This window comes from Lepisosteus oculatus, chromosome 17, assembly GCF_040954835.1.
Source record: "Lepisosteus oculatus isolate fLepOcu1 chromosome 17, fLepOcu1.hap2, whole genome shotgun sequence".
NCBI classification, from domain to species: Eukaryota; Metazoa; Chordata; class Actinopteri; order Semionotiformes; family Lepisosteidae; genus Lepisosteus; species Lepisosteus oculatus.
In genome coordinates this window covers 11,380,983-11,396,310 of record NC_090712.1, presented here as the reverse complement: position 1 = coordinate 11,396,310, position 15,328 = coordinate 11,380,983, and the positions used below count along the sequence as shown (strand labels likewise).

Sequence of the window (15,328 nt, the reverse complement as noted above, 5' to 3'; positions counted from 1 at the left end):
GTTGTTTTTTAGATGGTTGTTCATTTGTTGGTTCTTGAATTTTCTGCTTGTGCACACCAGCAGTTTTGGGGATATATTCCTGTCTCAGGCATCTTGCAGATGGAATGTTCCCCCCCCCTTCCCGAGACTTACGTGTTTATTAAGGAATTTACGCCGTCTAGTTTTTCCAGGGGAATACTAGCAGAGACAAATGCCTCTGTCAGATAGCAAATAACTTAACTTTCCTGCCTTTCTTTTCCTTTTTCTTATGTAAGATGATGTCTTACAATTGTCAGTTTGAATCTTTAATGTTTTAAAATGTTTTTGTTAAGTGTTGATCTACTTTTGCTTTTTGGTACAAAAGATAAATTGCAGGTGGTGCAAAATAAGCAATTATATATCAATCCATGTAGGGCACACTAGGTATTTATTGCTCTCTTTGGCCTCTCAAAGAAACACAGTGTATTTTGTATTTACATGCACATCCATCTTTTCAAGATGATTATTGTTTGGATTAGTGGAATCTGAGTTTCTATATGGACCAGTGGAGTTTAAGGACTGATTTGTAATGTTATACAAAATGTGAAAATGCACAGCCCTCATTATGCATTCATCAAGATCAAAAGTACTTAAACTGCTAATTGCACTTTTTCACACATGGTAGTTAAAATAATATGTTGGCAAAGTGGTCAACAAACAAGCTCCTTATAATGAAAAATATTACTCAAACCTTTTTCTCAATTTCTTTCTTTAAACAGTGTGGGTTTTTAAATAATATTTAAAACCAGTATTCATTCAGCTTCCCCCCTAATAAATCAACACCATCAGCTTGGACCTGTTTTCAGCAGCCACCTGTGTCAGTCAGACTAAATAAGGAGACAGTTACATAAATATAGGAGAGAACAGTAGAGCTTCTGTTCATTAACACTCTGCATGTCTAAAGGTCTATTAAAATGTTTACAAGCCATAAAAGGACACTGAATAAACATATTACACTTGTGCCACATATTTGACTATTCACTTCTCACTAGGACTGTAATTTTTCAGGAGCATGTCAAGGAAAAGCTTTGTGTCATAGCTAAGTCTTTAAACATGTCCAATTTGGAAAAAAAAACTGCTTAGAGAAACAAACCTATTATAGTCTGCAACTCCAGCATTTTACTTGGTTGTTGTTTCACTGCCTAAATCCACACACACTGCATATTAATCTACTGTTTGCTTAAAAAAATTCTGGCTGAAAAACCAAATGAAAAAATACACTTCAGTCTGACAGGGACTGTTTATTCCCTCACAGTGGAAGCGATAATGGCACCAATCTCACTAACACCTAAGAGGACAGAACTAGAACAATTAAGGATAAATAAGTGTACAATAGCAAAAATGCTTTGTACAAGTAGAAATATGAGTTATGGAGCCACTAAGACTCTGTTTATTCTTTGTGGCTCCCTATGAAATCTTTAACATTCAGACAATACGAAGAAGAAGGGTACGAAGAAAACTTACATCTAGCAGTAAGTCTTTCAGCGTGGAGAACTAATATAGATTCCAGTGTTTCTTGGAAATAAGTTCGCAGTTAAATATGCTTTGCTTAAAACTACCCATGCTAATGGCCGTTAGCAGCGACTCAAAAACTGACAGGGATATTGATTTTTACTTTAAAAATGCTTTTTACTTTTAAAAATATCATATTAATGTGTAATAACCAAATACCAATATTTGAGAAAACTGGCTTCACTGGTTTTACATTTTTTTGTGAAGGCTAAAAACATTTTATAATTAAGAGTTTATGAAATGGAAGCACTTGGTAGCTTGTACATTTTTTAAATATCCTTGTCAAATTATAATTAATAACAGGTTTCATTGGAGTTTAAATACATTATTGTCTCTTGCAATTTTTGAATCCATATTGCACTGCAAATGTTTTAAAAATGAATTGAATCATAGATCACAGTATATTACAGCTGGATAACTCATCAACTCACTGACCAAAGTCTTACAGTCATGAACTTATGTAAGTGGTAATTGCAAAAATACAGATTTATAGAAACAAACATTATAAAAATACAATAGAAAGGAGCTCAGAAATCAGTTTAATCTTCATCTTGGTTCTATTGACTATGAAAAAAGAGTCAGAAAACCATGTCTTCTCCTGCTCTTCCTCTTTAACACAAGACTTCTCTACAAAAATGTCACAAAGGTTTTCTTAATTCTGAACTCTGAAAGAATTTGTCTCCACGGTTTCTGGAAGCGTATAAACCCTCCAAAGCTGTCCTGAACACAAAACCATTTCTTTCTTGCTCTCCAACTTTGTGAAAGAGCAATTTTGGAGAAGAATTCTGACTCGCCTTGTGGAAGTTTCTTTTTCTTGTTGCAGTTGGCTGCAGTGTATATGAATATGTTTTTGTTTTATCGAATTAAAGCCACAAATGTATTATCATAACGATATATATATTTTTTCTAATCAATGACTAATTGTTTCCCAAGAGGCTTTTTAGTTCTAAAGAAAAAACAGTTTCATGCTCCTGGCCACAGAATTCTTGGCCAAAGCATATTCCTATAATCTTCTTCACTGGAGTGACTGCTGCTGATGAGGCATAATTTTAATAAGAACATTCTAAAAGAGCTGTTTTGGCTTTTGTAAGCAAAAGTTACATTCTTATTCTACTACAAATAAACCAAGGAAACACGATTTCATAATGAGCTGGTTTTGTATTAATTAAATTGTCTGATGAAACAATTGATCCTCTTCAAAAATAACCTGAGCCAGAGATGGAAATAGCTGGCATCACATTGCAATTGGAGATGTGTAAAAGGGAATGTGATTTTATGTGTCGTTTCTTGATTTGAAGCAATACTTAATATAATTTAAATTATTTTGGTTTTAAAATACATAAAATGACGTACAGCTGAAAAAATATATTATACCCCACTGAAATAACATTGTGTGATTTATTTAATTCCCCGAGTAATATTGCTTCTTAATTTGATTTTGTACTTAGAGTTTATGATTTTAATGATTTATTGTATCTGAAAATATGAATTTATTTTTGAATGCTACAGTTAATCCTATATCTTGTCCACATAAAGCACAGATTCTTGTAGATACCTCTGTAACTACATTCATAAAGAACATGTCAAAAGTTGTTAATAACCCTAACAGTTAAACCGTAAAAACTGGACATCAGCACTTTAGGGACAGACAGTGTTTGGTAGAAGCTAAGGACTTTGGACTCCCCGTGCCTCATGTGACGGTTGCAATCCCCACCCCACCCCAATTCATACAAGTCCTGAATTTTTAAGCTGAAGAATTGCTGCCGACAATGTGTATTTGTCCTGGTCATGGTGTCATTATGATCATCAGTCCACAACAAAAATTGAGACACAATTCATGTGTATTATGGGGATGGGGTAATATTGGATATTTACATCCACTGATGTAAAAGGATTCTTTCTTTGTAACTTCAAATAAATCCAACTAAAGAGGAATAATTAACAACTATTTTTATTACTATTGTGTATGGACATTTCTTAGAGTGCTCCAGTTTACTAATAAGCTGATTAGCTACATTAAATTGCCCATAAAGTGAGGAGCAGGAGTGAGACTCCTTTCTCATTGATCTGCCTTTTTGGGGCTGTATAATTTTGCTAGAATGCCTACCCCAGCTTAATTGGAATAAGGTTGAGGTGAAGAAGATCATGCATGGACAATATTTATTTAATACAGCTGCTTTTTAAATTGTTATACCATCTGTATCTGAAATGGGTATTTTAAATGCAGACACAACAAATGATCACTGTCAACTTAAATAAAATGTGACTTTTAAAATTGTCCTGTGACTCCTGTTTCAAAGCATACATATAGCCGGATACTCCATAGTATTGGAAAGATTTCCAGTCCTGGAGCAGCCATTTCTGTAATCATTTCACAAAAGGAAAATTCTATAAGGCGAGCTGATCCACAGAAATCTCTTCTAATCATGTAAACAGAAAGTGCACATTGAGCTGAGCCTGCTTATCACTATTGATGGATGTTCTCCCATTATTTTTGTGGAGGAAGCCAAGGAATATTAATGTTCCAGTTAACAGATAACAGCATTAATATGGCCATGTGCGAAACGCACTAAACAGTAAGCTGTTGTGTGCAGTACAGTTAGGATCAAGTATTCTGTGTGTCATGGATAAGAAGAACACCACTTTAACTCTGTAAAGTCTTCCCTTCTCCTTTCTCTCTCTCACACACACAAGTGCACACACTCTTTCTATTTATTTATTTCTGTCTCAAAGATGGGTGCTGCGCTCCTGTACTTGAGCACAGTCCTTTGCACTGACCTTGGAGATGCCTGGTCTTGAAGAGGTCTTTTGGTTTTGTAGGATTGGCTCTTGCATTCCCATCACATTTGGGCTGCTCATACCTACAAGATACGCAAGCATATAAGGAGTGTCTAGGAAGCTATTTCAAAGCTTTTACTCACCTGCTTCTAACTTCCCCAACAAATTCAGCTTTGTTTTAAAAAATAATGCCTCAGAAAAAGATGACATATTTGAATGAACTTTAGCTGAATTTGCAATATGAATCCTTTTTGTGTTTATTTTCAAAAAGACAGGGAGCATATAACACCGTGAATGTAGAAAACCATTCTTAATGCGTGGAATGGAAGGATTTTTTTTCTGTAGTCTGGATTTCAGTGTCTTCACTGTATGCAGCATAAAACAAAGGTTTTGAGAAGGTCAATCCCTAATCTCACCCAATTCAGCCTACCTTTGTATAAGTATCACTCTTCTTGCCTGCTCACTTGCAAGTTTGCACACCCCATATTTGCCCTTGCAGCAGCCTTCTGTCTCATCCTTCATTAAAAGGGAGGAGGACTTTAGCTGCCCCATCCTTGCAGACATGTGGTTCTCCTCCTCAACCCTGTGATTTACGCCAGTAAAGATCACTATTCAACTCATCCCTCTTCTTCACCTTAATTAGGGTTTGACCAAACTACTCAAATAGATAATAAATATAGTTATAGTTTTTTAGAAAAGTACATTTAAAAAATCTGTAGAAAAATTATATAGAAAAGTGCAACTTATTTCAGATGCATGTTTGATACGCATGCATATTTTGAGATTGTTAAAGTCATTCTTTGCTTTTATTCCCTTCCCTGTCTGGCTATATTTGCCCTTTTAAATTAAAGCACTGAATGTGGAACTGACGTCACTTCTTAATCAAGAGAATTGGGGAAAATGAATTTAACAATCTTTGCTTTGATCTCAATATGTGTGTTTATGGTATACAATTCTTGGCATGAATACTATTGATATTTTACATTAATTATAAAACCTCTATAAGTGGTGTATGATATATGTAGAATAGTGAGTTTCTATATGGTGTTTTGGTGAGATTTTGTTTTTGTTAAAATCCACTCTGAGCAAACGCCAGACCCTTCTGGCTGAAAGGCCATCTGATATGTGATGAAACTTCATGCTGGTACTCATTAAGCTCCAGGAGTGAGAAAGGCACCCCTCTGGAGACCAGGATAGAAGCTGCTTTGATGGCGAGGCTGAAATGCATTGGATTCTGATAGCTGATGGGTGACCTCTTGAATCAGCCAAGAAAACAAGTGAAAGGGAAATCTCCATGCTACACGCACTAATGTGGAGTCTGGCATCCTGCCTGTTGCTCGATTAATCTGATACCCCACTTTACATTTCTTTCACTCATTAATTCTTGTTCCCCACACATTTTCTCATTTCCTAAACCTTCTAGGCAGTGAACCACTATGAACTACCTTGTTAACTTATTATCTCTGGACAAGCTCATACTGCTACTAATGCTGCAGTTTATAAATTAGTCACGCACCTGTAGGCCCATCAAGAATCTCTATCTTAATTTTCAAGATTGAAAAACAATAAAAAGAATCTCTTCAAGGACTGGGAGTAGCCACCAGAGCTATTACACAATTATATAACAATTCTCAAGGTTTATTTGAAAAGTTTGTGGTGCAGTTACTGTATAACGTTAAAGGAAATTCAAGGCTGTTTCTCTCACTGGAATCTACAGTGTGTAATGTAAGTTGCCGTGGGAAGTGATTGTAGAAATATTACAGCCGGATGAAGACAGAGCTATTTTTTAAGAGCTCAGCACTGTGAGAGAAAGAATAAGAACATAACACATACACCAGAAAAGGTGTTTTGTCCTGCAACATAAAGAGAAGTAATATAAAAAGAAATGTAACATTAATTGTACAGTTTTAAACTTTTCAGAAATCCTTTCACCTGTCCTAGACACAGATAAGGCCAAGGCTAGAGAGAGCAAAGAGACTCCCGTGTGTCTAGCAGGGAACTGCAGTATCTGCAACACAACTACTCCTGCTGTGCAGGCAGAAAACAACATCTGACTGCGGGATGCTTTGTGTGAAATATACCACAAAGCTCCAGGGGGATTAAATCTTCCTGAGAACTCTCATACATGCCTCTGCATGATTCATAGCTACATTTGAACTTTATATTATTGAAGGCAGGCTGCTTGGGAATTCATACACTGATGAACTAATCTCCCCTTTAGAGCACTATGATTTATGTGTCGAAACCAGTGACAGAGAAACCGACAGTAAGCCATAAGGGCAACAGAGGAAGTGGGCAGCTTGTCAAAGGGTGCAAACCTACCTTGTGGATGTACCAGGGATGGGACGTCCTGTGTCCACGAGCACACACCAGCAGTACCCCGTAGAGGGGTGACACTGCACAGGTTTGTACAGACCCCCGCTGGCACACTCAGGAATAAAGATGGCTTCATTCTTGTTCTGCCTTGCTTCCTCCTGTGCGGACTGGTGCTCCTGATCACAGGAAGAGGCTGCAGAGGAAATCATTAACAAACTAGCAGAACTACAATTTCACGGTATTATAAAGCTATCCAAGGTGATACAGAGCTTTGAGGCACAGAGATGGGAGAATCTCTCATCCAGCCATTTCTTGAAAGAACCAATTGGCACTGGCTCCAACAACATGGCTGATAACTTGTTCCAGATCCCCACAATCTTTTTGAGTACAAAAAAATGCCTCCTGTTCTCAATTTTAAATGAAATAGTTATGCTAATGGGATTATATGGTTATTCATCAATTGTGATTAAAGGAGTTAGCAACAATGGTATTTTTATTAAAAAAAACAGCAATTTCAGTTTTTGACATTTCTCACAACAGTCTTGATTATATATAAAAATACTAATACAACACAAAACTGGTACCCCATTGCTAATGGGAAAATTGTAATCATATCTGCTTTGTTAAATGGATTTTCTCAGTGCTGTCGAATTATTTATTAAACATGTCAGTCCGTCTTTACATCATAATTTTCACTCCTTTAGAGTTTGTGGAATAAATTATTTTTCTCTTGCATGGCTAAAAGAACAAAAGATAAACAAGTATTGTATATGTGTCGAAACAAATAACACTGGCAGACTTTTCCTGGGAAACTTTTCCTGTATTCTCCTCGGGACCTTGCTAATTTCCCTTCATTCTGGGCTGCATCACAGTTTCATGCTTTTGGTTGGCAAAGCAAACCCAGACCTTCAAATGGAGCTGGTTAGTTTATTATACTATTACAGCTATTGAAGAACACATAATATGTCTTCCATAAAGACCAGAAAATTTATTTTATTTGTTAAGATTTTTTAACAACATACAAGACTGTGTATTAACAATAGGCTAAACAAGATGGCACTGAAGAGTCTTAATCAGCAAATGAGTTTAACTAAGTCCAGCCAGTTCTGTCATGTTTGTATTCTTTTTCTGAGGACAATAATATGAACAAAATAAGTTTCACATTTAAGGGAGTACAAAAAAACTCTTAAGCCTGATTTTGTGAAACACAGAAGTTCAAGAAAATACTGCATTTCTGTGCCCTTTCACCCCAGTCTTTTAAACACTCACCAAACATTTAAACAAAAGTTCCCAATCATGTAATAATTGCCAACTCTGTTATCTGCTCCACTGAAATATTTAGAAAAAATAAGAAGCTAATGTCTTTTCAGTGCTTCGGGTGCCAAGGTAAAATAAACATTTAAAAGTCTGATGTCTTTGTCAGCAGTGGCCAGTGTGGCTCTGCCCAGTGTTTCACAGCACTGCTTGTTTACTTGTGAGTCAGCAGGGTAGTGATAGGGAAATCTAATGCATTCGCTTTGGCAACATAGTTAAAAAAATATCTTCGACTGATAACTGAATCAGCATATCCATAAACAAGCAGCCTAATAAGGCATCTTGTGAAGATATTCACATTCTCATTCCAGGGAATTTAGTGCTGCCAGAACAAGTAAGACATTTTAATCAAACTATTTCAAGACAAATTCTGTTCTGAGTTCTCCTGACCCTTGGTTCACTGGCAGACATTAGGCGTACACTTAAGGTCACGCACTGTAGTCTATGTGAAATGAATGTTTTGTCAGATAGGGGAATGAAGTGGAAGTTTAATGATTTTCTCCCCTGATTTGAGCTTTTGTAACCTCCTGTACCTTGTACTCTTAAAATAGATACAATACCTTGAGATCTAGTTCTGTTGGTCTGTCTGCTTCTCACTTGTTCAGTCCAGAGAGTCGGATATTGAGATATTAAATCTAAAACAAAAAGATATTCCAGAATTTAGCCACATGTTTCACTGTTCATTTTATCTAATCAAAAATATTTTGTCATGATAAACATACACCTCCCTCTCCGTAGAGTCTGAAACACTTTCTTGCCTTTGACTCCTATTTCCTGGACTACTGCACCATTCATACTGGACTCCCTTCAAGTTTCAATCAGCAAGCTAGCAGATAAAAAAACATATCTGAGAGAATTCCTATGGCACAAAGTGGTACGAACATGCTACTGCACACATGGTTTGACCAGCAAGGCTTCAAGCCTAGTTTTGAATTACTTTGAAGACTTTTCTCCTAACCTATCAAGCCCCTCCACAACACTAGGAGTGGTAACCTCTCCAATCAGCATACTCCCTGTGTTCTTACGTGATAACTGATGCTCTGCTTCTAGCATGTTTGCAACTTATACTTTTGACAGCTGCCCTTGGAAAGTACTCTTTCGGTTTTATGACACTATCACTTTGAAACTCTCTGCTACTGTAAGAGAAGCCCCAAACATCTCCTTGTTAAAATCTGCATTGATGACACATCTGTTTTCCCTTTCTTTCACTTCTGTCTTCTCACCTGGCCCTCTTTTCAGTCCTACAACAGGCACCAGCAGGTAAATGGAGCAACACACCTGCTGCTTTTCTTAACATTCAGCTGACATTATTTTTGCAACTGCTCTTTCTGGCCAGGGGTGATTTCTTTGCATAGTTTATTTTTTTAGCCTTGCTTCTCATTTATTATAAATTTCTAGGCTTCCTCTATATATGTGACCTTTCCAAAGACATGGATACTAGAGTCTTGAATCTTGTTGTTGTGGCCTTTTTATTTTTTTAACATTATAAACATAATGAATTACAAGATGATAAATATGAATTCTGCTTGATCAAATTAATTCTGTTGCTGTGTTTCCCCCTTATTAGCACAAAATGGTTATTTTCGACCAGTGACACATAAGTAAATATATATTTCTCAAGGATTATATATAGTACACAAAGCAGAATATTAGAAGTCTGTTTTCTAATGTTCTGTGTCAGAACTAATTATTATTGGAATGTGAATAAGTCATGGGTACTTGATTGTAGGACTGTACAGTATATGAAGCTTACTTTATAACAACTCTTTTGATTTATAAACTTTTTACATTAATGGTAAATCCATCTTTAAGGCTTGGCTTACTATGAAAAGGAGTCTATATAAAACTCGAAATGGATTGTTGAGATGACAATCAAGCAGAGCAGAGAAGTTATGAGATATATCACCTCGGGAATCACAGCCATTTAATTGGAAAGGAAGTGAATATAAATGAGTTGCTCCACATAAAGACTTCTGCTTGTAGTTTTAATATAATATAATGTTTTTCTTTAGAATGAAGGGACGATCTCACCTTCTTCATCTGTGGGTGGTGGTGGCTCCACTACTCCTCCTGCAGGCTCATCTGAATTTAGAATGGATAAGATTTGCAAGGAGACTACAATTATGAGAGTAAGCTAGATATCACTCTACATTTGTCAGTAGCTCATGATTTGCACATAGCCCGGCCAATAGGAAAAATACAGAGAGAGCAGTGGGGGTTGGGCTGATCAGGAAGGGACCTAGAAAGAAAGGGGGAGGGGGAGTGATGGGTCAGCCAAAGAAGGAGAGGGAGACCTACGAAAAAGTCAAGAGAGCAGAGATACTGTCAATGATCAACAATGGGTAGAGGAGGGAAGGAAAGACTGAGAAAAAAACAGTACAAGTATTACATGCTTCTTGTGTTGGGAAACAGCATTTGTGGTCTGTAAACAAGTGAAGGAAATGTGTAATAATTTGTATTACTCATTAATGAGTAAATACATTAACCACCTCTCAGAGCACAGCTTTAGACACCTCACAACTCCAGCAACTAGAAAACTAAGGGGGAGACAGCAAAGGTAAGATTGATGAGTCATAAACATAAGAATCCCAGGAATTAGAAGAAAAGACATACCTAGGCAGGAAAAAAAACAGTCTAACAACAAAGTCTGAAAACAGATCCTAGTTCCTCTGAAATAAAGGGGAAAACGACAGTAGAATATGATAATTAAAATGCTAACAGTCTTTCCTTTGTTAGCAGCAGTCTGGAAGTGAATGAATGATATGACCCAAATGCATGAAAACAAAAAGGAGGGGGGAAAGCAAGTAAATCAAAACTTAAAGAAGGAAAATTTTTGGTTTTGAGAGATGACAACCAAACCTTTAAATACAGGTCACAATACATGGTTCACTTGTTATCGCTTTGCCTTATTTCATGCTTGTTTGCCCTGTTACTAATTTTGCTTTTGAACTATTTCCATAAGTAAATTAAAGACAGGGTTGTTGCTTCTGTCAATGGAAACAATGACAGAGCTATTTTGCTGACTGTCTTCCACAAATGAAAAGTACTGTACAGTAGGTATAAACATCATCACTGCTATACATCACCCAATTGGGAGCTACTGTACATTTCAGTGGTGGAAGAAGTGGGTCGCGTCCTGTATATAAAGCACTTTGGGTATCTTTTAAGATGAAAAGAACTATACAAATGAAGTTAATTAACCCATTAATTAATTGATATGTTCACTCCATAAGCTAATAATAGTCTCTTTCTTATAAACCGAGAGAACAACGCCTCTGTTAGTTAGGTTTACACCAGACATTCCCAGGAGATACCTGTGCTTGAAAGAAAAATAGGGCATCAAAAATGAGCCAAGGTTAATTTTAAAGACATGAGAATAGAAAGAAATCCAGACTTTGAAATATGCATGAGTTTACAGATAATTATCTGAACCAAATAAATCCTTCTTATTGAGACAGACTGTTCCCTCAAGGAGAAATGAAAAAATTCACTGAACAGAGCTTCAGTGTGAGTGCAGACATTCAGGTTTTCTGTAGTAGTTACATTGTTCTGTCACTGGCTATTATTTTACTCAATTTACTGCCCAGACTGAATCTTATTTTATACACGTGTCATGTACATGTATCTCAGAAAAAGGGTAATGAAGGATAGAAATATTAGTTATTTTAAACGTTTACAACACGAAAGTGAGAATTAGAAAAGGCCATTAATATTACTTCCTGTTGACAATCAGAAATTTATGAGCGCTACAAAAGCAGAAATGGCCATGACGATTTTTTAAAATATTTACCTGCTTTTCCTGGTTCTTTTTGTGATACCTTCTCTTGTTTTGATCCTAAAAAATAATGTTATTGTATTTAAATAACCCTGATAAAAGCATTTGTTGCCGTAAAGTTCAATAAAAAAATTCTAATGGCAAAGAATTTGCTCTTGCTCACATATTCATTTATCTGTAACGATACTTCTTTTTTTTTCTTTCCCCTTTTTCTGTATGTAGACATACATTATTTTTCATATTTTATTTTTAAGACATCGCAATTTTGGAAACATTTTATTTTTCAATACCAATGTACTGTAGATAAATATAATGAACCTACAGTACATGACAATTGCTATTGATTAAAAAAAATAAAATCTCTAGATTTCTTGCATATTACTTAAAAGGTCTCAATATTCAATTGCTTATTTTTGAACAAATTCTACTTCATTTACATATGTTATTAATCCCCACAATAATTCGTCTTGGTAATAAATCAGTACCAGTTAACCCAATACTCCATGTTACACTTCCGTACTACCTTGGCATCTGGGTTTTTTATTAGCTACAGCTGATCCGCTGATGGGCCTCCCATTTGGAGTGACACACCAACAGTACCCTGTGTAGCTATGGCACTGCACCTGAAACAGCACAACACAGCTTTAGATAACCAAATGCTAGAATACAGTCACATTCCTCTGCTTTACACAAAATTTAAAAAAGGATTTAGCATCTTGTGGCATTAAACGAATAATTCACATACAGCTTAGTAAAGTTTAGCCCATTGTACAAACTAAATTCAGTGTTAAAGCTCATATAACAATTTTAAATGATTTTGTGTTATACCAGTCATTTTTCACCCAGTGATATTTTTGCTATTCCCTCAGGAATAACAAAAAGCCTTTCAAACTCTGATCTAGTTTGTCATTTCATTTAAAGACTTGAAGCAGGACCAAATCAAAACTTTGACCCACTCTCAATCACAAATTACAAACCTATTGCTTTCCTCTAAGCAAAAGGAAGAGGCCTCTAGCAAACTCAAATCCACCATGAAGTCCTGGCAGATCGGTGAAATGTTTATTGGGTCCAGACCTTGGCCATGACTCTGTTGTACCTAAAACCTTCTCCATAACCACACTGCACTGAAAGCATAATTGCACTATAAAATAACATCATTATATGTGTTTTTAGTGTGTTTACATATACTAGTTTATCTTAGTTTGGGTTCTTACCTACATTACATAAAGTGATGAAAGTGTACAAATCTAGATTGTGTCTATTTTTTACTGCATTCAACCATAAAAGAAAGTATCAGTTACTATTATTTTTCAGTTCGCTTGCCATAGGAAGACATACCGAAATATCTGGTACTGACTGGTTTAATGCAATTTGTAGTGAGGATCTCACGTAGTGGGTGACAATCAAAACCCTGTATTTGATTAAATGAACATGTCCAGAACGCATGAGAAGATTCTAACTAGGAGTAAGAAATGATGAACAACTCTGGATCCCATTACTGTGTCTGCAGGTGAATACCTCACTGTATGTGCCATCTGGGTTGCACACTGGAACAAAAACTTGAGGAAAAACCTTCTTTGCTTGCTGTTCTGTGTATTTTTTTTCTGCCACACATCTGGAAGTATCTAAAAAAGATATAAAAAGAGATTTATAGGAAGAATATTCTGTTTATATTTTATGAAAGGAGGGAATAATTCAAGATGTTTCGGAAGTGGTTATCATTCGTGGACTGGGAAAACAACCAACATACTATTCTTATTAGAACAGCTGACTACTAACCAGCATGACATCAACTGCCAAGTGGTTAAACAATTAAGATATACTTGTTCCGTACTGCATGCAGAAGCAACCAAGAAATCAGACATGCACAAAATACACCCTGCAAAGAAATAATCTAGGTTTTATCAAAGTTCAGGTGAGAACAACAATTCTCAGACAGCAGAAATCTTCCTTCCTCCCCATTATTTTTAAATATTTAAAGACATAAAAGCAGTTATATTGAATACAATTCCAAATAATGTTGAAATAACATCTGTGCTTTTTCATAAGTACCAAAATGTAGTAAAGTTACATTTTCTTTTAATGAAGTCTTAGTCAGTGCCCAATAATGGGTAAGCATTGTATTGTTATTGTTGTTGTATTATGTTATCATAATGAAAATCCTAATCATTATTATGACTGCTGCACTTCTCTTACTGATGCAGGAGAGGACAGTTAGCTTTGGTGGAAAATGAAAGTGACCCCATTCTCAAGCCCCAGCTGGAAAAACTGACACAAAGTTGAATCATCTAACTTATAGAAAACAAATGTGATTCCTGCTCGGGATCTGCAGGCTTTGTGCCTCAATGATCAGCTGACATAAGTCCTCTGTATGCTTTCAACCAGAACAGTTGCAATTAATTTTTTTGAAGGTCTGCAAAACTCCCATTTTCCAGGAACTTGTATGGACTCAAAAGTCAGCTATTGGATTAGCAGCCTGTGATACACAATGAAACTTTTATTCCTTTTCTTCATAGCTTCTTAGCTGGAATTCTCAGGGCTAATACATGCAAGTCCCAGCAGACGTCTGGGTGTGCAGTTGTTGCTATGGTGCTTTATGAAGGCATGAAATCTAACTTTTCTACCAAGGACATTTTTCCTTGATCTATTATTCATTATTTAAAAGAATAACTCATTGTATTAACTGGGTGATAAACTGCAGAGGCGTAACTGGGCATAGGCTGTCCAAAGCATCTTCCTCCATCTGTAATACAACAAGGGATCTGTGAAAGCTCTGACCTTGCTTTCTGACAAGGGCATCATTTTTCACCAAACATAACACATGAATTCTGATCGATTTTGACAACATTGTGGATTTTCTCAAAGCTCTGCTCCTCTTTTTCACTCTGCCTATTATGTAAAACCAATGATGGTAATTTTCTCATAATAAGACTAAACTGAATAGAAGACCAATCATAAATGCCACACGATACTCCAAGAAGAAAAAGAGAGGAGAGAAATGAATAACATGGGTAACAGACACATTTTTCAGATGAATCTGGCTTGTAATCCAGAGAATCGTAACAATATATTGGGGCAAAATATGGATTGCTAAAGTGCTTTTTATTTATTTATTGATACCCAAAAGCCTTGAAAAGAAATAAATAACCAACAGAGAATAAAGTCAGGAATTTCTGTGGCATTTCTTTCCCCTTTAAATTAACAACTCAAAGAATTCTCTGAAAAACACAAGAAGAATTCTCAAAGAAACTCAATGCATGTATTATATTTTTCATAAACATCATTTGGTAGAGAATGCATGGCACAGCAGTTACTCTTTGCATTGAACTGCAATGACATTTGGAAATGTGAAAATGAAAGGCTTCTGTAACCAAATTGAAATGGTCATATTGGAAACATATTGCTCACTGCTGGGGGCCTTTCCAGTAAACAACGAATATGCAGTGTAAAAAAATCGGAAGATATACAACATCTAGTCAATAATAACTTGGTTCTTTAAGATTTATGTCTTATTGAAAGAGTCTCTTTTGTTTGTGTGTTACATTTTACTATACATTATTAACTATTAGCAGGCAATTAAAACAAAATTAAAGAACATACAATTAAAAAAAATTT

General features: G+C 35.9%; 1 protein-coding gene across 3 annotated transcripts in view; it reads right to left on the bottom strand.

Moving 5' to 3' along the window:
• The window catches only part of smoc2 (SPARC related modular calcium binding 2), a 35,841-nt gene that overhangs the window by 10,110 nt on the left and 10,403 nt on the right, over positions 1-15,328 (bottom strand). For 2 of the 3 annotated variants that reach the window (XM_015363198.2, XM_015363200.2), the window contains exons 3-9: positions 13,232-13,338; positions 12,237-12,336; positions 11,729-11,773; positions 9,970-10,053; positions 8,499-8,573; positions 6,631-6,817; positions 4,309-4,391 (exon numbers count right to left, since the gene is read on the bottom strand). In XM_015363198.2, the coding sequence (XP_015218684.1) occupies positions 4,309-4,391; positions 6,631-6,817; positions 8,499-8,573; positions 9,970-10,053; positions 11,729-11,773; positions 12,237-12,336; positions 13,232-13,338 (681 nt within the window). The remainder of the gene's footprint in view (positions 1-4,308; positions 4,392-6,630; positions 6,818-8,498; positions 8,574-9,969; positions 10,054-11,728; positions 11,774-12,236; positions 12,337-13,231; positions 13,339-15,328) is intronic. The other variant, XM_015363199.2, reaches the window with a different exon arrangement.